This window comes from Xiphias gladius, chromosome 6 (genome assembly GCF_016859285.1).
Source record: "Xiphias gladius isolate SHS-SW01 ecotype Sanya breed wild chromosome 6, ASM1685928v1, whole genome shotgun sequence".
In the NCBI taxonomy this organism is placed as follows: Eukaryota; Metazoa; Chordata; class Actinopteri; order Istiophoriformes; family Xiphiidae; genus Xiphias; species Xiphias gladius.
Genome location: NC_053405.1, coordinates 26386437 through 26408229, shown reverse-complemented (window position 1 = coordinate 26408229; position 21793 = coordinate 26386437). Strand labels below are relative to the sequence as shown.

Sequence of the window (21793 nt, the reverse complement as noted above, 5' to 3'; positions counted from 1 at the left end):
TCAGTTGCTAACAAGATCGCTGGCAACCTAGAAGTAGGTTGTCTGTGATCAAACCAAATCTGACACCCCTATGATCATGATTGAAAAGACCCAGAGGCTCAGAGAAATTGACTCCCATGCTGCATGGCTTGACAGGCCAGGTATGGACAGAACCACACCCCAGACTCACCTGCTCTGCTTGCTTTGGTTTGCTTGATTGTTTGTAAGCAGGCCATCAAGTAACCAGAGCTCTAAGTAAACCTCTCCTAGTCCTTGACCTGTGTGTCCTCCACGACCTGCCAGAAACTTCCTGGGAACAGTGTTGGACTTCTTGGGCAGTCTTAAGAGGTAGTCCGGGTCCTTTTGTGTCAATCTTTTGTGTCAATCTTTCCACATCTGAGCGAAGGGGCGGCAAAAATGACCAATTGGGTTCTCTGTCAGTGAACTCTGTCAACTGGTGGTGTTCCTTGTCCTGATCAGCCTCATCTAGTTCAGTGTCAGCCTCCTATTGCCCTGAAGGACACCTGACCTCACCTTAGAGAATCACAACCCCACCACATTAACTGTCTCACCTTCACTTTGCTCTTCTGAGAGGGAGGAGATTAAGCCAAATTATGGCTATTCTCTGCTGTCTTGTGATGTTTGTCTTGTAGTCACTTGGGGACTGGGGAAGACTTTCACTTTCCCTGAAGGACAGGCCAGCAAGCATCCAAGCCTCCTCGTGCATGATAAAGGGTGCTCCCTAGCAAAAAAGATGTCATTTCAACCTAGGCCACAGCTATTGTGTCTGTTCTCGTCCAGATTTTGCACCCTATATTCACCTCAAGCATGGCCACATAGCATGTAATATCTGAAACCTCACAAAAGCAACAACTCCTTTGAGAGTGAAAATGTGGAAGCAGTGGCTTTTTCATTTTCAGTGTAGTCAGTTTTGGTGGGAGAGACTACTGAGGTGTATTGACTATAGCTGCTTGGAAGACCCCTCAACTTACTTAAAAGTGAAAAGTAAGAGGTGAGAGGCATGCCTTCACTAGCCCAGCAGTAATAGATATAGGTGGAAAGGGTGGCTGTGCACATCACCTGACCCAGCTCAGTCCCTGTCCATATGGAATATGTAACTGGATAGTGGGGAGATATTGATACAACAGAGGACATCTTACATTTCTGCACTGGAAAAAAATGGTTGTGCATTAAGTCTAGAATCAGTGACTATTTTCTTTTAGTCTTCTGGTTTTTTTTGGCGGGGCTTTTGACTGTGTTCCTTACTTTTGCAGATTCTGTGACCTAGTCTTCCAGGGTCCGCTGTCTATCCAGGAAGATTGGATCAAGCATTTACAGAGGCACCTTCTGCACACAAATGTGCCCCACTCAGGAACAGGGATGTTGGAGATTTTTGATCTTCGTCGCAAAATGCAAATAACCATGTCTCATAAGCACCCAGACATTGTGTAGAGTTGTAGGAGTCGGGAACTTCCAGACTCTTGCGTCTTGATTTTGCACACTATTCATACAACTCCTTATTTTAGATTAATCAGCAACTGTTTATAGAGGTATATAATCATGAATCCAGAATGCTTAAAAATGGTATAAATTAAGAATCCTGTATATATTAGCAGAAACTTTATCATAGGATATTTTAATGCTATACTTTGCCTTATCCACTTATCTAATACAACTATTAGGACTTATATTTACTGACTGCTGTTTAAGTTGGAGATGAGTGGCAAAAACCACAGTGGCTTTATAAGCACCAAAAGGAAAACATATTTCTATAGCATAAGTTGAGCTGGCAGTGCAAAACTGCCTTTGTTAGAAAAATATTGTTCTCATATGTTTGCCATGATAACAAGTACATCTTTATTGTTGAAATGAGGAATTATTATCATTATAAGGTGAAAAATTTCCAGATATTTAATTTTCTTGTGACTTACTATGCCAAAAATGGAAACCTTTCTCATTATGAAAAGAAAAAATTCTCAATATCTTAGTTTTTATAAGAAACTTTTTTGCCATACATTGCCACTGCTATACTGGCAAAATACAAGAACCTGAGCATTTTCATGAAGTTCATGACTCACTTTCTTTAAGAGGCAATGTAAAAAACAATTGTGCTATTCGTGTACATGGGGTTGTCATTAGTTTGTGGATGCTTTGTAGGATTTCACTTCTCTGTGTCTGTATCAGAGAGAATCCCTGTTAGAAGCGACATTCAAAATGTTGCATTATGTTGGGACAGCTTGTTCTGTCATTGTTTGTTCTTCTGCTTAACCTTCAACCATCAGTATAATTTCTGAAATATGGATCTCATCATAGTTGTGTAACCAACATCTTTTTATAAGATGTTGATATCACATCTTTTATAAAGAGGAAAACAGGTACTACAAGAAAACTTTCCAGTTATAACGACATATAGTTGGAATTATTTTTTTCTCAGTGCGGCAGCTTCTGTATTTCCGAAGGCTTGGACCCAAAATGGGTCGCTTTGGTCTGGTGTGAACAAGAATGTGTTGTAATCAGTGACATACACTACCGGTCAAAAGTTTTGCAACACCTTCATTTTTGTAGTTGTTACTGAAATTTTCACCGTGTAATATCTCGATCTGAAATTAATTGGGCAGTTTACCACCTACCTTTGTACCATTTAAAGTTATTCAGTGGACTTGAACTGCTTAAATTTCAATACAAATTTGAAAAGGTTTGTTCTAAAACTTTTGACTGTTAGTGTATTTCTTAATATTCATACTGAACATATTCAGACAGAACAGTCTAAAAATTACTGGTACTGAACATATATAGCACATGCACATAACCTGTCCTCCAAACTTATCACAACTCTTCACAACTTGGTGCTTATTTTGCCAGTTAGCAAAGACAGTTCCTTGCTTTCAGACAGGAAAACGGGCTATGCAGTGTACAAAGATGGCATATAATTTATAACTGATGGTACACTTAAAAATAATTCAAATTTTTTTCTCCTCTTTATTATATTTCCGCTGCTCAACTAATCCCGCATGGAGGATAACACTCTGTCTTTTGCCCGGGACATTTTTTTTCTGTGTGCACATGATACACGTGTTTTTAAGCATAGCTAAAGTTTGTCATCCTCAGCATCTACTATATGTAGTCCAGTCTGGTTGAACCGCTTAAAAACTCACCCATACTTCAAAAGTTTGGTTTATACTTTATTTTTGTTTAAAGTTCCATAAAGGAAAGAAAAACATTAATATAGACTCAGTTGACAGTTTATTAGGTACACCCAGCTAAAACTAATGCTGTCTCATCCAACAGTCCTGCAATAAATCCTCCCTTCATGACGATTATAATGTTCAGTTTTTGTTCAAACTGTTTCAGAGAGGTACTGATTCAACTGTATGGTCATTTTGGAGGCTGCGGTTTGTGGTGCTATAGAACTGTATTACATTATTCAAAGAGGTGTTTCTGTTGTTGAGCCTGCCCTCATGGATTTGAAAGGCATGTACAAAATAATATGAACACCCATCAACATAACACAATGCAGTGGAATTGACACCTCTATAACACAGTTTGAACACAATGTGAACATTATGACCATCACAAAGGAGGATTTATTGCAGGACTGTTGGATTAAACTGCATTAGTTTTAGCTAGGTGTACCTAATAAACTGAAAACTGAGTGTATACTGTAGCATTGTTATTATATGAATAGTTTTTCACATTTCACATTGTAAAAAGCCAATGACTATAATGTAAGAAAATAGAAAATAGAGCTTTAGATTTAAGCTGATTAAAGAAATATTTACTCTGCTTTTATGACAGGTGTCATAAAAGGTTAGGTATTTTATGTATTTATCTATTCTTTCCTTGAAATATTCAACTTGTTGAGATTTTAAAATTGTGGGCATGTAGCACTCCCTCATACACTACTCTTCCGATTTTTATCATTACAAGTTCAAAGTATTGAATAATTTCTGTATAATATTTATCTTCTCTACTCAGCCTTGATCATTTCTAGACTTAGTATAGGACAGATTCTAATTCAACTTTCTTAGGTAAATGTTTGAAATCAGTGACATTGATAAACAATGTGCATGATACGAAAGCTTCACTAGTATAAATTTAGTGAATTATACTTAAACAGCCAAATAAACTAAATCACTTGTTAGTTGCACGTTAAATGCAAGTTAAATGAAGTAACATTTGGATGCTGATTTTAATGGTAGCTCATGGTAACTTCGCACCAGCTTTACCACATAAAGAAAATGTGCGGTATTGAGTAGCATCTGACTAGTTGGTAACTGAACTGAGATTACAGCAGCAATTTTTGTGAGGGGCGTGATTGATTTGTATAAGCGAATGGAAGCATATCTGATTTAAATAAACCTGGTTTATTTTTGGTTTTCATAAAAACAAAAAAGAAATACTACGGATTACACTAAAATTAAAGTGTAACATCTGCATTATTCCATTGTATTTCGAGGGTTTATCCATGTTTAGTTCTGCTATGTCTGTTTTGGTTTGGTATCATCATCAACACCATCACCATCAAGAAAAAGGGAAAAATGTGAATTCTGGTTTCACTATTTGTTTAGTGATCTGTAGGAAGTACACTGCAGTAATTATATAGTGGCAAAGATCTCAGCAAAATAAAAACAAAAGATGAATTTCTGGCAGCTTTTAATGGAAAAAAATTTTAGGTTGTCAAGAGTTCATCAAGTAATCTGTTACTCCCTATGATTACTTTACTGCTTACAGTTGTGATGATGACTGTGTTAGCCATAGCATAAACAAACTCAAACAACAGAGTCATATTTTAGGTTAAAACTAATTTCATAATTCCACGTCTCATTACAAGGAGAAATATCTGATAAACTTTAATTACAGAGAACAGACACGAGTTTTTGGCAGCAGCTGGAGTTGCTCCTTTCAGTTGTTTAAAGGTGTGTTGTGTGATAATGAACCAATCTCTGCCAACGACACGCAATCCCATTTTTATGTGTTATGTTTAACAAAATTTTTTTCAAACCTTTTGGGTAAAATATACAGATTTCAGTGTCACTTTGCACCATTATTCCCATCTGGAAGTAATTTTTGGGCTATGTGCTATTTTAAACTCCAGTTTGTGGCATTACAGGCTGAGTGTTTGATGTATCCAATGCTTGATAGCCACTTCTGGGTTTTCTACTTACCAGTGGCAAAGGGGGCTAACCCTGCAGTTTATCTTGGGCAGTATTTAAAGCAGCGATCAAAGCTGTACAAACCAATTGTCATCATGCTTCTCCAGAGGGAATTTTGAAGTACATTAATGCTTCTTCTTTGGGAAATAATTGTGCCACTCTGTGACTTCATTAGGTCTCCTGGCTGTTTCAAAAGATGTTCTCTCTGGAGGTTGAAAGCCACATCGCTGGCAGACAGCATCCCAAGGGGCCGAATGAATAAAAAAGGAGAGATTATAATGAGATTGAGTTAGCCATGACCAGAATTGGGCTTTTCATTATTCCACGAGAGAGAAAGAGAGAGAGAGAGAGAGAGAGAGAAGGCTGACATAAAGAAAAGTGTTGTTGCAGGACCCACACTCGCCATCTGCCATGGGGGTCCACTGGTAGACAGCCAATGCATGCTTATCATTGCCATGGGTATCAAAGGGGCCTCCTCTCTGGAGATTGCTCCATTAAAACTGCAAACGCCAAAGAAAACCTGCTTTTAATTCAGAAGTAACACTTGCTATTGATTTAGCAAATTGAAATCGGAGGAAACATTAAACCTTGAATTGTTTTATGTTTTTGGTATGTTTGTTTATTAGCCTGTGAAGTATATTTTAAACTCTGAGTTATTTCATCAAAATAGTAACAGTTTGTTTTTATATTGTGTGTTGCATCGTTCTGAGAAAGTGCACTAACTCATTGGACTTTTTTTTTTTTTTGTCAGCTAGTCTTGTGTTTTTTCCCCATTCATTGTCTGTGGCGGCAGTGATCCAGAGATCAGGACCATTGATCATGACCTGTCCTTTGGCCAGTTATTCAGAAGTCCCACAGACTGCCTATGTGAAAAAGAAAAAAGGAAAGAAAAAAGAGGAAGAAAATCAATAGGTTTCCATTATCTGGTTGGGCAGTGTCACTGGCCTGTCAATGATCTTGTTACAGCAGTGGTACAAGGGTGACACGGGCCCACACTCAGTCGCTGCTGACAAGAGGAAAACATGCTGACAGGCACCGGGAACAAGTTGGAACACAGATTTGCACTTCAAGCAGCCGTCCGAGGAGGTATCGTGCAAGGCCACCACGCGGCAAGGGGCGAGCTTGGTTGGGGTAGAGGGGTTGAGTTGGGGGTTGGGAGGGGAGCGGGGATTCCCAGCCAGCCTTCTTCCACTGTCTGACTGTCGAGCTCTCTACCACAAATGCTTTTATCCTCCTATAAATTATTCACCTCTGGATACACCAAAGGAAACTCAGTTGCACTGATTGTGGCTGAGGGGAAATTCATAAAACCCACGGCCCAGTCTACATCCAATGCTCGGCCGCTCCTGTAAACTTATGCAAACCCTACCTATACTATATAATGTATGTGTAGCATGCATAGTAATATATACGTATATATATATATATATATATATATATACATATACAGTACTGTTCCATCACTGACCTTTTGCAAATTATCATGTAGGGAAATTTCAGGTCAGTTTATGGGAAGTGTTCACTTTCATAGTTATTAACTGACTTACCAGGTCTTTGACATATTAGCTCTTCACCTACAAAGAAAACAGAGTCCAGATGGCCAGCCCGAAATTAAGGAAGACATCAACTGTCTCTTGAAAGAAAACGAATCAATATATTTTGACAAGGATCAAATGTGCTTCATATCAACATTTTGGCCCTCCCCAAAACAATCTTTCTCCTCTTGTCAAAACTCTTTTATTTTGGTTTGACCCCATGTAATGATCGGATACTCATGACTACATGATCACTTTTAGCAGCGTCGGCGAAACGGTTCCATATCAGAAGGAGGCGGGTGCATTTCCACACGAGAAACCTGCAGCTTGCACGTGATGGTCTTTCCATTCCGGCTTTTATTGTCCAGACCAGGCCTTGGGACATTATGACGTCACGCCCCTGGTTAACGTGCTTGCTTTTTTTTTTTTCAATTACACATATGTGTACATTTTTTTTTTTTTTTTTAGATTCATATGTGGGCAGTTGAGTCCATAATGACTGGGGAATTCAGGTTAATACGTTGACAAGGTTTAACAACAGCGGGTCATGTTGCTCAACACGCATGGCTGGCTCCGTTCACTCCGGCAGCTGACAGGTCCTAATCATGCGCTGCCCTAAAGGCACTGGAGCAAAAGGGGCTTTTAATCACCGCACCGCAGACCCGCGCCAGGCTCCAAATTGAGACGTAATTAAAGTCAGAGTTGCAAATAATGGTTCCGGCTAATCGGGCGGACAAGTGCGCTACGGTGCGATTAGATGATCTGCCGCGATCACCTGAGTCCGAGGAGTCCTCTGGCGTGGGTTTCAGAAAGGACAGTGGTGTTGATGGTGCGTCGAGATTTGTGCTCTACGCTCTGCCAAATAAAAGTAAATAATTCATAATAAGCATGTATGAGTATTTTTTTTTAATGTATTTGATTTTTGAGGCCAAAATAACGCAGAAAAATACCAAGAAAAGTGCACAATTGGTTTTTTTTAAAAATGTTTTATTAAGTTGTCCAAGAATTTCAGTCGCTTGGTCTGTTAACTCATCTGAGGCAACTCCATTACATACTGTCTTTTCTGTTTCCTGAGCATCATCATCATCATCATCGCTGTGTCATTTACAGTAAGGACATTAATAACGCAGCCGACAACGTGCCCGGTCTCGACGTGCTCGGTAGCGACGCCGCACCTTCGAAAACATCATTATTTCCTATTAATTACCCGCCAAGCACATGCCTTTGGAACCGGGGCGGCGGTAGGTGCGACGGGGGAACTGGTCAGGGAGCAGCTGCCCTGCATCCCGCCGGGCTCAGGCTGACCTCCTTTTTTTTTTTTTTTTTTTTAAACATCACTAAACTGGAGGCTTGACAAGCCGCACAGAGCACAGAGGGCTTTGATTTGGATGAGGGGAGAAATGTAGAATATGAGCCAGAGAGGACGAGTCGGGCAGGATTGCGGGTATTGCCACAGAATAACTCGTCGAGAAATTAAACAAACCAACAAACAAACAAAAACAAAAATAAATCCAGACTTTAACGTGTGTGTTTTTGGGCGGAACTGTCTGGTGTGATCCATCACGTTACACCCGGGCTGCTCCCGTCCGCACTGATTCGGTCAGATTTTTTTGGCCATCTTCGTGCCCCCCGTGCACCAAAAAAAAGCGGACGGACGCGTGCTCTGAAAACCCGCACTCACTCACACGAAAAGCGGCGGATATTCACGCTCGTGACTGCGCCCCAGTGATCCCCGAGAGCGGCGTGAAACGGCTCTATGGGATTACAAACTGTTTACTAACCACTGGGCCCGTGAGCTCCGCGTCCAAGCGCCACTGTGCAGGGTCACCGGCGGGCGGTAGGGGGCGCTGCTCATTTCGTTCTGAGAGCTACGAGGGGAAGCACGGCGACTTGGTTGCACAAAGTGGTTTCGCTGAGGCCGATAACCAACCGTGATAGCAAAAAAAAAAACGAGAAATAAAAGACAGACAAAACGCGGGAAATTAACAAAATAAAAGTCAGGAATTCAGCAGAAAGATTTCTGGTATAATATTGCCTGGATGATCTTTCAAGAGTCCCTCGCGGGCCTATTGCAGCCCGGATGGGAGAAGGACAGTGAGCTCCAGGCACTGATTCAGCAGTCAAGCTGACTTCCAGACCCTCTTCCGAGGCCCCTTTTAGCACGTGCTTCCACTTCATTTTCATCCAATCTGCCGTGGCTACCGAGCGCTCACATCCCCGCCTTGCTCTCAGAGGTCTGCAGGAGCTGCACAGATTCTCTCAACATCACATCTGTAATCAAACACATCTCAGAACGAAAAAAAAGAAAGAAAAAAGCGTCTTTGCCTTTGTCGCATATGAGGGAGAAATTTAATTACAACCGCGGGTGTGTGCAGGCATTGAAAAAAAAAAAAAAAATACCAGGCGACAAATGGATATACAGAGCAAATGGCAAAACATGAGGGGGAATAACTGACAGATGAAAAGACAGAGGATGTGCAGCTAACAGGCAAAACGCACCGGTACAAAGCCGCGCACACCTTTGAGAGCAAGAGTTTGTTTTATAGCACTTCTCCCGGGTTGCATCTCCTGTCGATTTGCAGAAAAGGAAGGGGGGATAAGCGAACATGCCCTGTTTAAGAAACAAACATGCAGATTAGATGGGATTCTGACAACACACAGCTCAGACTTCATGTCCCACAGCTCATATCTCAACAATGAGAGGGAAAAAAAAAAAAAAAAAAAAAGGTTGAGAAATCCACTCAGCGCGGTTGACAACACTTACCGTCATTCTGCAAAAAGTAAATGCAAATAATGAGGTGGCATCTGGAAATAAACCGTGGAAGTTAAGGCAGACTGATAACTAGTCTGGTCCGCTTGAGACCCAATGGGTGGCACTGAAAATCTTTATTTAGACTTTTCAAGAAATAATAATAATGCAAGAAATCTATAATGCGATAAACGTGGGTTTGATGGATTTGGTGCAAACAGATTATTATTTTTTTATTTCTAAAATCGAAATTAAACCTTAAAAAAAAAAAAAAATTCTCTCTCCTTGCACACTGACGCTCTGTGGATTGTGGGGCGTTGCCAGCAGGAGGTCTTCCTAAAGAAGAAGAGGAAGAAGGAAGGAAAAAAAAAAGAAAAAGCAGACCTCACAAAGCATGTGTAACATTGACTTCAAGTGCAGGGAGTTGTCACCTGTTATGTGGTGCCAGGGCTCCATGTCAGCAGCAGCACCCCCCCCCCCCCCCCCCAGTCCCCCACCTTCCAGGGTGCTGCTCCGCGGTGGACTCCCACAACAGGGCCTGCATCAGCTACACTGACTGAACACACCCAGGCTCCCCTCATACACACCCGGAGAGGTAGATTCTACAGAGGGACACTTAGCTTTCAGTGTGGCTCTGCACACATGACAACAGCACGTCATTTTGCGGGTTGTGTGTGTGTCGTCACCCACTGAGATCATTTGAATCACTTTGGCGCACAGAATCGCGCGACTTCGTTTTGTGTGTAATCTCCACTTTTTACACATTTTCAGATGTTGAGCATCTCTGTCCCGCTCCACGGAATCAAAAGTCAAAAGGGGGCTGCGGCAGTTTACCTGTGCCAGGTTTGCTTCTTGCTCTTTTGGCTGAACTGAGCAGACGCACCGGTGAAGCGCTGTAGTTGCCACATACATGATTCCCAAATCCATTCAACAAATAAATCAAATAAATAAATGAATACATACATTAATGCATGCTTAAATGCAATCATATCTTTAATACCCTCCTGTTAAAAAAAAAATTAAATAAAAACTTGACCTCGTATATGGAGTTTAAAAGTCACGTGACGCTGAACTTTGTTCATGACCTCGTGGAAATCCAGGAAATCCAGGTAAATAGCAAAAAAAAAAAAAAGGCGGCTTTGCAAATCCATTCTAACAGCAGGTGGATTAATCCGAGAATACCGCGATAGTTTGCAAACTTAGCTCCACCGGGTTATTAGAAAGCTTTTTGAGAAGGCGGATTTTTGGATGGATTGGTCTTTTTTTTTTTTTTTTTTCTCCATGTGAACGTTGGTGGGAGCTTCAGACGGAATGAAGACGTCTGATCTGCGGAAGGTAAAGCAGCTCTCCTCCCTGGCGCTACACCTCTCCCCACACTCGGTGTCCCGATGAAACCACGATGGCACAGTCCCATCATGACTGTCTGGAGGCCCCACGTGGTGCCGCGTTTCGCCGTGGCTTCCTCGGCACATCTTCCGCCGTGGCCCTCGTGGTCCCCCGGCACATCGCAAGATAAAGCTGAAGGGGCCACAAGCTTATTATCTAGTCAGGAAAACATGACAGAAAAACTATTTCTGACATAAAAAATACATTTTTGTTTTTGTTGTTGTTTAGCCAAAACCCTTCTTTAGCTGAACCACACACAGGTCATAGACATACAGTGTGAAACCTGTGAGAAGGGGTCACAAATGGACACTTTAGAGCCGTAAAGCTATAACACACAGTTCTAAATAAATAACAAGCACATAATTGTTGATTTTCTAAAAGCATGAATGTGAGCTTGTCTGAATTAAGACATTCTCCTCTACCCCAGTAAAGAGCTAATGAAGCTCTTTGGATATTCAGAATAATTTCCTCATAACCTGTAGGCCAGTGTGAAAAAAAACCTACATAACTACACTTTAAATGCTCTCCATTTTTTTTTTTTTTTTGCCCAATTTCCCGCTCTGTGAACTGTAACAGCACTACGGCGTCCACGCGGGCCTGAACATTACGGGCTGCTGTGCATCAAATCTCCCTGGCAGCCTCATTATTCCGTTCTCCTCTACTATCCAAGGTTGATCTAATCACCAGATCAACAACTGCGATGTGTGAGAGAACAAATAATGGAGACAAAATGAACAAATGATTAGTATGCTGTGAAAAGTACAATACGTTTCTTATTTAGCATTTAGATAACTATCTATCCTGAGGAGCAAGCTTCAAAGTTGAACTCAGTTTAGGCGAGGGGGATTAATTCTCTCTACTGCATGCTTCATTGAATCTCTCATTACCAAAGTTTGTCTGTATTGATGTTAGATTTGATTGAAGATTAGAGCATTTAGCAAATCTTGCTTTTCCGCATGTATCAGGCTTTTTCAAGCACGGCACACTGCTCGCTGGTCAATACCCTCACTTTTATCCAGTGCCTGCTTCATTTAAACTTAATCAACTCCATCAATGAACTGGAACAGCGAAACGTCCCCTGGAACAATAGCTTTTGTCGGATAATGCTTTGGTCTTATTCCCAACCGGGTGGCGATAAACCTAAAATTACACTATGATGAACTATTTCAATCAATATGATAATGGAAATTGGCTTGGTGACTCTTTGCAGGGCTTAAGGAGGCAGGCTAAAGCCTATGTGACATTAATACATCTCCATGCTCTCTCCCTGCTGTTGCAACCCCCTGCCTCACTTTATTGTCCCATCTTTTCAGTGACATTGACTACACCATATTGCAAAGTGCCTGGTAGTTTAATGATCTATCTGCACCAGGGAATGCTTGAAATGCCTGAAACGGATGCACAAGCCGACGGCCTCATGCATTGTTCTCCAGCTAAATTATAGCCTCTATAGTCTGTTTCCTGTAGTGGCTTCGCGGGGTGTAGATCAATCTTTGATGGCACTGCTGTAAAGCTTTCGCTGCTCATTTGGACATTTTGTCCTTGTGTGGGATCCAGTGCCTGTTATAGGCTACAGTTCATCATATTTATATTGCTAACAAAAGACCAGTTTCACAAGCCTTAGCAGAGAAAACGCATGCTTCCCATCTGTTGCATGCTAATAAATATGCCACTTTCTGGGACAATCCAGGAGTGATCACCATGATCAACTGCCAAGTGATATGACTTACCATAAACCTGTTTATTTGAAAAGTTTCCCCTCAGCCAATAATTGTCAATTTATTTCAGTATCTATTATTATTTTCTGAAATGATTTATAAAGCGCACACGCAGTTGTTTTGGTCCCCACCTGTCACAGTCATTTCATTATCATTTCTGAAGCCAGTGTTGGCACATGGTATGAGACGGATGCCTTTGTGTTGTTTCACACAGAACTGAGCATTTATTACTGGAGCTTAAAGTCACAGCTGTCATTCAGAAAGGAGTCCATGATCAACCCTGTCTCCTATTAGTTGCATGCCCTGATGGAGTCTTTTGCTTGTGTTTTCCCATCACAAATTTAGAATGTGGCTGCAACCGACAACATTTACAGAGGAGGCATATCCTCCCTAGTGGTAGAACGAAGGAAACATGCAGGTCGGCCAGCGCTTCAGATATTCACGTTCAGAAAGTTCCCGTTAAAAAACTAGGACACATTGTGTTTGAACATACAGTAATGTAAATTTTGAAATAGGGGGCAGGACCCTATATTTCCCTGAACTGTGAAGAGAACTGGAACATGTTAGTCCCTGTTTGTTTTAGAAAGACTTCTTAAAGAAGCTCACCAAATGATAGGAAATCCTTTTAAATAAAAAAAATTAAATGAGAAAATAACAAGAAACATGATTTATTCTGACAGAAAAAGCCTCCTTTAATAAAGTCTATTTCAGCCAATAAAAAACATGTAAAATGAAAGATGGCGGGGTTCCTTTCTCGCTCAGCAGCTGGAGCGCTGCTCTGCTACAGTGTGCTCAGTGCTGCCACTAGTGACTAAGACAGTAATCTCATTTATATATCTTGAAAATGTCCGAGCTACAGAGATAGCAATGCAGAGCTAGCAATTCAAGTAACAAAACATTAAAGGATTACTCTGATGTTTTTGCATGTTGTAGCCCCCTCTCTACAAATCAGGTACACTGTACACATCTCTGCTGACCGTTTCCCAAAGTCTTTGGTGGTATTTTGAATCACTTAATGTTTTGTCATACCTATTTTAAAATGAAATCTCTCCATTTATATCTGTAAGGCATGAAATTACGCCGTTGCATCACTGTCTGCTTCAATTGTGGTCTGAGTCACGTTATAATTATGTGGCAATGCAGAGCAGACTTTACTTTCAGCTGTTCAGTACTGTATATATGAACACCAGTACTGCCCTTTAAGGTATTCTCCATTGAAGAGCTGAAGGTGCTTTACGTCATAGAGCAGACACCACCACATGATTAAATGCTAATCAGTAATTAGTTGAGCTGTATACAATCTGTATGAAACCATGCAACTCTTTTTAACACGGTTTGCATTACGGATTTGAGCCACCAGTAGCCTCAACCACTAGTGTCAGCAGTCATCACACCACTTCAACCAACAACAAATTTAGAATTTTAGGTTTTTTGACATACCAATACGAGATTGTCAGATATTGGCTTTTAAGATTTGCATTGATATTTGGAATAAGGATATATTGGCTATTAAAGAACTTTAACCAAGATATTTACTGAGCTAGATATTTTAAACTTTGGTGGCCAAACTGTGTAATGGTGACCCTGTTTTTAGATAACCTCAGACATATCTTTGGCATGTGTGTACTGAGATTTCTTGTTTCTTATCAGCATACATATACACCCATACCAATATATCTGTGATGAGATAGAAAGGGCCAATAATGTGAGATGCTGTGGGATATGTAAATAAGCAGCTGCTAGCTAACGGAATTGCCAAATCAAGCTTACAAGGTGATAATGTCAGTGTTGTTGTTAGAGCTTGTTCTAAGTGGCCAAAAAAAAAAAAACAATAAAAAAAATGATATCATAAATGTACAGTCAGGTTAGAGTCTCTATCTTGCTTTTTAAAAGTAAATTTGAAGCCTTTAACTATTTATCCACAGTCTAGTTAGAATTAGTTCTGCTGGAGGTGGGTTCATGACAGAGATGGATATTCGCTGCCTCTCTAACCTCTCACCTCCTGCAGCAGCCAGTGTCAATTAGCCTGTCCTGCATCTTAACTGACTGAAGCTGCTTCCATGTCACCATCATCCAGCTAACATGAAACACCAGATGTGTCGTTTGACACTTTTGAATATGTTGTTTGCCTTTGTTTCCATGTTCTTACTCTCAGTGCTGGGAATGATTTGAGAGGACAGACGTGCACAACAGATACAGCACCTTGAACATCAAAGACCTGCACTGCAGTATTAGTAACAGTGTGTGTGTGTGTGTGTGTGTGTGTGTGTGTGTGTGTGTTTGTGTTTCTGCTGTAGCTCTGCACACGCTCATGCACATCCGCGTAGATGCTGCGAGGTTGTGTGCACGTCGAGCCTGCTGTAGGAAAGCTTCCGAGACAGCCCAGAATATAAAAATTTACAGGCCTTTTTCCTGCTTTGTCTGTCTTCTTTCCTATTCTCTTAGGTGAATGGGGCCTGAGTGATAGACCCAGAACCTTTCATCTCACCCAGTGAGTGTAAATAGCTGTCATGTTTGATTGACTGTCTGACGTGCACGTGTGATGCTCTGGAAGAGGGGAAGAGAGAGTGAGAACACAGTACATGATGGTTCTGCTGTCTTTAAACCAATGATGTAGTGAATGAGTAATTACACAAAAACTACATCTACATTTCCTCAGATGAAATTTCTCACAGTTCATGCAGGGAAATTAGCATAAATTCCATAACAGCTTTTAATGAACAAGATTGGATCCACACTATAGGCATTAAATCTCATCATAGTTAGACAAATCTTAGTATTTCATACTTACTTAACAGAATAATTTCAAAAACTACCTTCATGTTCAACAGATAATTACATTAAACAGAAGATTATTACTTTGTTTCTGAAATACTTTCCCCCACTCACTTGCCACTTTGGATCTGCTAAGCATGTTGCAGCCTGTGGAGCCCCTAGAGCCCGATTAAACTTTAGTTACTTATCATAATTGCCAATTATGTTATGCACACTGTAATACCAAGCATATTTACATGATCAAATTTGATTTCAAACAGAAAGGGGTGATTATTCAGTAAGTGATTCTGTTGAGTGATTAAATCAATAAACAGGTAAGTCCTACATGTTGCATATATAGGGACAGACCTATAAATGTCATGAATCAACGATAGGCAAGAGATAACAATCATAGCCTTATTTATACACTGTTCACAAATTTTAGATGAATAGGGCAATTTCTCATTTTAAATTAAATTAAAGCTGCACAAATCAATATTTTTATATTAACAATAGACCACAGATAATTGTCTCTTGTCTCTGCCGTTCCCCTGAGTTCTACGGAACATTTTAGCATCTTTCAGCTCATTGTTTTGGTTTCACAGCCCACAACTTTACTGTTTTGGCTCACTCTCACGGCTCTCATCAACATTGTTTCCAACAGCAGCAGGCAACTGTTTTCAGCAAAAAAGCTCTGATAAACCCACAGTCTGCCTTCTGCCCGGCACCCAAATGGCAAATAGAAAAAATTAGCGACTAGCTGGTGGACATAGTGGAGCAATTTTGCAGCCACAGAGCCAGACATTTCCTCCAGGAGTTGATGAGACCCAACAGAGTGAAAATTAGACTGAATATTGAACTTGTTTGTCAGTTGTACAGAAACACTAGTCCGAATGAAAGTTAACGTTACTCTTAGTGTACTGGCTGTGTAAATAGCAACTGACTGCTAGGATGTTCCCCATAAAAACTTTATAAGGTTACATTATGTCCACTTTGGAGCAGCACAATAAGCTGCTCCCAAGTGGACTAGTAAAAAAAATCTAGTAATGCTGTTTTAGATCATATTTATTTTTTGTGACAGTTCCTTTGCAGCGAAAACTGTCAAAAGTCTATGAACCGTAGGCATCAGCAGACATTTGGTATCTACCCTGCTAACGTTCTGCTAGGCTTGAACTGCAGCTATTTTTTGGGTATTGTTTTTTATTGCGGCCTTCTTGCCTTCTTGTTTTCAAGTTAAATCCATAGTAATTGGGGTTGAGGTGAGGTGATTGACTTGGCCAGCTGGAAGTTTCCACAGTTTGGTCCCTTGTCTTTATGTTAAGGACCTTTATCCTGCTGCATTGCTTTAAAATTGGGAGACTGTGTATAAAAAGGGCTCTGAGTCCCATACTGCTCCCCCAAACCCGGTATGGATGTGAACACTTTCAAACGCCACTTTAACCTGAATGTCAAACGTTGAAGTATATAGTCACTGTGCCAGTGTGCTGGAGTAACACAACAGCCTGTCACTGTCCAAATACTTATTGGCAGAACTTGCATGAATACGATTTTAAAGAGTTAATGTATTGTTTTTGTATACATTATGCATTGAGCATTGTGATGGCTGTGTGGCTTGACACACATTTCTTTGTTTGGCCTCAGAATGGTAATGCTGATGTATTTTACAATGGGCTCTCGCTTTGATTTAATACACCAAAAAGCATATCACTCTCATCTGCACTCCAATGGGCTGGAACTGGCGAGAAGGAAACAATTTAACTAAAGAGAATATATGCATCAAATGAAAAGCAGATGAAAAAATATGCAGTTATGTTCCTGATTTGGTTAAGTATTTCTCTGCCAGCACATGCCAGCTACCACTAGAACCTGTCCCAAATGGGCGGCTTCCAGGCCTGGGCGCGGCCCCAGAAAACGTCACATCAGAACGGTGCCATCTCCCGCTACTTCTCCTTTTCCTCAGATCCATGGCCAGAGCATCCCCCTCGTTCCCCTCTCTTGTTCGCCCCACTCAGCCCCTCTCTGCGTCCCAGATAATGGAGTTCAGCTTCTGTCTGCCAAAGGGTCCATAGCTGCCCGGGAGTAATGACCTGAGGGGGTACTTTGTGACAACCAGGGTATAATAATGCCTCCAGCCACGGACAAAGCAGACCCTTGGGGTCAATTTTTAAATACTTTTATGTTTTTCACCAAGGGTAAGAGTCATTTGTTTTTATCGTAGGCCATATACTACATATACACTGCAAAAACAGCAAATTTATTCCAAACAAGGGATATAAAGTGTGGTTAATGTTGTCTATTTCAACAAAATGTGGTTAAGTTTTGATAGAACACCGCTAGTGCTGACCTATCGCTTTTCATGAAACATCTTTCACTTTTCAACAGAATTCATCCGGCAAATGTCTGTAGGCCGTAGTCCCTCAGATCAAAATAGTGTTATTGAGGCACGCTAGGGAGTATGGAATCACCTGCGAATAAAAGGCTTCTCCTAATAGGTTAATTGTAACAAAAGCACAGGGTCTTGCCCCATTGAACAGAAGAGGATTGTCGAACATAGGCCTGTGGAATGATGTCAAGCAATGTGCTGCCTGCTCTCCCCTGCAGGGCCAGAGTCTGTCTGTCAGCAGTTAAATGCTTACCTCCTACTCCTCCCCTAACACTCAACAATCAATTTACCTCCTCGGGGTCTATGAACCCAAAGATTTGACCTTGCAGACTTGAGCTTTGTTTCCCCCTCATCTCTCACACCTCAAAGAGTACTTATTAGAACACAGAGCAAAGGTATTTTGACGTCGGTTTTTATACACACAGAGCAGACGCAGCCAAATGTTTCTCAGGCCAAAAACCACAGGGATTCATTTGGTAAATGAAACCAAAATTTCCATGCAAATCAGTTTTGTCGAGAAGCTATTCAACAGTGGCACTGTTATTATTTTTAAGTGCCCAGTTTAATTCCTGTTTCAGACCCAGTAAGGTGTTTAGCTTCAGTGAATATAATTAGGTGCTTGAAGGAATAGTTTAACATTGTGAGAAATGTGCTTACTCGATTTCATGCGGGGAGTTAGGTGCGAAGACTGATACCACTCTGTATGCCAAATATGAAGCTACAACCAGCAGCTGGTTAGCTTAGCTTAGCTTAAAGACTGGAAGCGAGGGGGAAACTAAGCCTGGCTCTGTCCAAGGGTAGCTCTAAAACTAACTAATTAACAATTAACATCTCTTTTGTTTAATTCATAAAACCACAAATTGTAATTTTTACACTTCTGTTTCTGTATCACTTAAACAAACTAATTATAATGTGTTAATTAGTTAGCTTTACAGGTGTTGTTAGCTAAACTGTTTTTTCCCTTTGGACAGAAACAAGCTAGCTGTTTCCCCCTGTTTTCAGTCTTTATAATAAGCTAAGCTAACTGGCTCTAGATTCATATTCAGCGAACATGAGAAGACTGATACCATCTTATGAAGTAGCGATCTTTGGGAGACTTGACCCGTAAAAAACGTAGGTCATCTGTGCAAGCAGCTTATTACGACCCATGTTTACAGTTTATTGTAAGGCGACGTCTGGTGACTGTAGGAATTATGAGGGAAGCAAAGGAGGAAATTATGTGACGTGGTATATAGAGCCAGAAAATCCATGTTAGGAGGAGGCTTGGTTGGATGGATGGGTCAACAAAATACAGGACTTTCACACCTGAGTGTAACTGATGCTCAAGGTTGTTTCTTTAAACCAATGGCAATTCCACAACCTTAACTGCATGTTTATTATTGTAACCATGATGATGAAGGTCCCGTGTACCTGCTGCTGTAGGGGCGCTATCTCAGGAGATGCCCCCATCAGTTGTTTAGGTTGGAGCACTTGTTGTGCTTTAGAGGTTTTTCTAGGCGTATTTAAGAATTTTGGAGCAAGCCAGGCCAGCTGTTTACCGCCTGCGTCAGGTCTTCAGGTTTTCCTAAGCTAAGCTAATCACTTGCTGATTCTAGCTCCAGACTGAAAGTGGTATTAATCTTCCCATCTAACTTGTCAAGAGAGCGAATAAGCAAATTTCCCAAAATATTAAACGTAAAAGTAGCAAATCACAGTACACATACTTTTGTTTTGTCAGATTGTGCTGGCCAGTGGAAACCAATCATGAAAGATGTGACTAATGAAGATTACTGAGTCGTACTCCGTCATCTGCTATCCAGGCACTGTGTGTACCGTGTTACTGTATACAATCAGTGTGCAATATATTTTATGGTTGATACAAAAACAAAGCCAGTTTGTGATTGTGCTATAGGTAATGATGTTGTTGTATTTCACTGACAAAAATGTATCAAAACTGAATAGCAGTTTTTAATGCTTAGTATATTTCACAGCTGATTTACTTTTATGTTGATGGGTACACAACCCAGGGATGTCTCTGTGTCAGTCAAAGACTTCACATCCCATGATTTATTCTGTCCCCCTCCCATCTGTACAGTAACCAATGGAGAGAGTGCACCCCCAGCAAGGTGCTAGGTAATTGGGAAAACTGAGAATAAAAAATGAGGAAAAGCAGCACCTTTTTCTCTTATGTGACATTTATTGAAACTGCCTATGGTTTACAATAAAGCTTTCTTCAGGGTGTGTGACGAGAGCTTTTTAGTGAAGGGTTTCATCCGTTTTAAAAGATTATATTTATGGCATCTTGGCTTTTCAGTTTATGGTGTTTTAGTTATCAGAGAGGAACACAGGAAATAGTATGCGTATGTGCTGCTGGTGATGGTGGGGGTGGGGATGAAATCAATCCAAAATCCAAACTGGGAGTTTGGATTGTTTTCACTTGTGTCATAATACATTCCCAGCTGAGTTTAAAATTAAATAAGGGATACTAAATGGTTAATACAGAAAGTATGAAGTTGTCAGGTGCAACATTCAGGAAAAGAACTGGCAGTTTTTTTTAAAGGAATAGTTTAACATTTTGGGGAAATATGCTTATTTGCTTTCCTGCTGAGAGTGAAATAAGAAGATTGTAACATTCTTATATAGTAGTAAGCAAAAAAACTGGCGTGTAAAAAATAAAATAAAATAAATAATAATAAAAAAAAAAAGGACAACTTGTGCTCACCCAAACCTGTCATATTAATATCAGACACTAATATCAGTCTAGCTAATTTAAAATGACCTATGCAGTTATTTTTCTATCTGGTGTCACTAGTTGATGAACATATAAACGTAGATAATTTAGGCTGTGACTACAAAGGTAGAAGATAAATCCAAGATGATACATAATGTAAAACGTAATGTGAACACTCCAAAGTAGGAATAACTGGAGGTTTTTGTGTTCCTCCCATTCTGTCGATGTTGTGTGAATGCAGCATTTGAGGTATCTGTAGGTGGACTTTGTTACCTCTTGACGGTCTTTATGCTAAGATTACCGTCCGCTGGTTATAGCTTCATATTTAGCACACAGGCATGAGAGTGGTGTCCATCTTTTCACTGAACTCTCATCAAGAAAACGGAGCAAATTCCTAAATGTTGAGTTTTTCCTTTTATTTTACTTATTTTATCACCATATGTTGACTTCTGGTTATTGGTTACAGTATGTTTGAACACATTTCTTGTTCACAGTTCACATTTTTGTTTTTTTAATTGTCATTCATACCTTAATAGACATTCAATAGCTAATAGTAAAAAACAACAAATGCATCATAATTTTTTTCTCAACTACACTTTATCTGCTCCTGAAAATTAGCTTATGATAACTTCACTGATGTATAATACACAGCAGCTTCCACTGTACATGTTGGTGTGTAATAGTGCAGTGTTTCAGTCTAAAATAGAAGCTTTGAGATCATTCTCTGGCAGTTATGTGGAGACATGGCTTGTTTTCATTGCCGCATTAGCCATTAAGAGAACACCATATAGTTTGTGCTGGTGGAGTTTTCATTTGCTGAGGGGGAGACAGACTGGTTGAGGATGTATACACGTGGGGCGAGAGCTGCAGTAATAGAACTCAGCTGGAGTAGGTTACTTGAGGGAATGCTTCAGGAGCGGTAACGGAGCCAAAAGAGCGAGGAAACATACTTCACTTTATTGATTTTGTCGATCGCCTTAAATGAGGGGCACTCCAGGCCAAGGGCTCATCTCTGCATTTTCTCCTTGTGTGCCTGTGCTGCTCGGCGGACAACAAGCAGTAGTTACAGGAACTGGGAGACAGGGATTATCTATGTGTTTGGGTTTATGTAGGAAGGGACAGGTGTGTGTGTGTGAGAGTCCATTGTAGTACAGTTTTGACTCAAGTTTATTATTTTTGAAAGTGTTGGACATCAACTGTTTGTTGTTATCTCACAGTTTTCATTATGGCTGTATGTGATGTTCACTGCCTCTAGTTTCTGTGGTGTAAATAAACCCATTGTCTGGATCACATGCATCATTTTGAAGTCCAGAAATGATCTAGCGTGTCCATGGAACACACTTTGACTACACTACCCCCATCATGGATCCTGGCCTTTCACTTTACCATAGAGATACACACTACTATTGTGCCTTATTCATCAACT

General features: G+C 40.5%; 1 protein-coding gene and 2 long non-coding RNA genes across 5 annotated transcripts in view; 2 read left to right on the top strand and 1 right to left on the bottom strand.

Annotated features, from left to right (window-relative positions):
• The window catches only part of znf644b (zinc finger protein 644b), a 30454-nt gene extending 28666 nt beyond the window's left edge, over positions 1-1788 (top strand). For all 3 annotated transcript variants that reach the window (XM_040129468.1, XM_040129466.1, XM_040129467.1), the window contains exon 7: positions 1254-1788. In XM_040129468.1, the coding sequence (XP_039985402.1) occupies positions 1254-1431 (178 nt within the window). In that variant the 3' untranslated portion in view covers positions 1432-1788. The remainder of the gene's footprint in view (positions 1-1253) is intronic.
• Positions 1789-8015: 6227 nt separating this feature from the next.
• Positions 8016-10910, bottom strand: LOC120791209. The gene is made up of 3 exons (XR_005707612.1): positions 10107-10910; positions 9848-10018; positions 8016-9278 (listed from the first exon to the last, which is right to left on the bottom strand). It is a non-coding gene; the product is annotated as an uncharacterized LOC120791209 (long non-coding RNA).
• The window catches only part of LOC120791210, a 47345-nt gene continuing 36238 nt past the window's right edge, over positions 10687-21793 (top strand). Inside the window, exons 1-2 of the long non-coding RNA XR_005707613.1 lie at positions 10687-10751; positions 14966-15011. This is a non-coding gene — a long non-coding RNA (uncharacterized LOC120791210). The remainder of the gene's footprint in view (positions 10752-14965; positions 15012-21793) is intronic.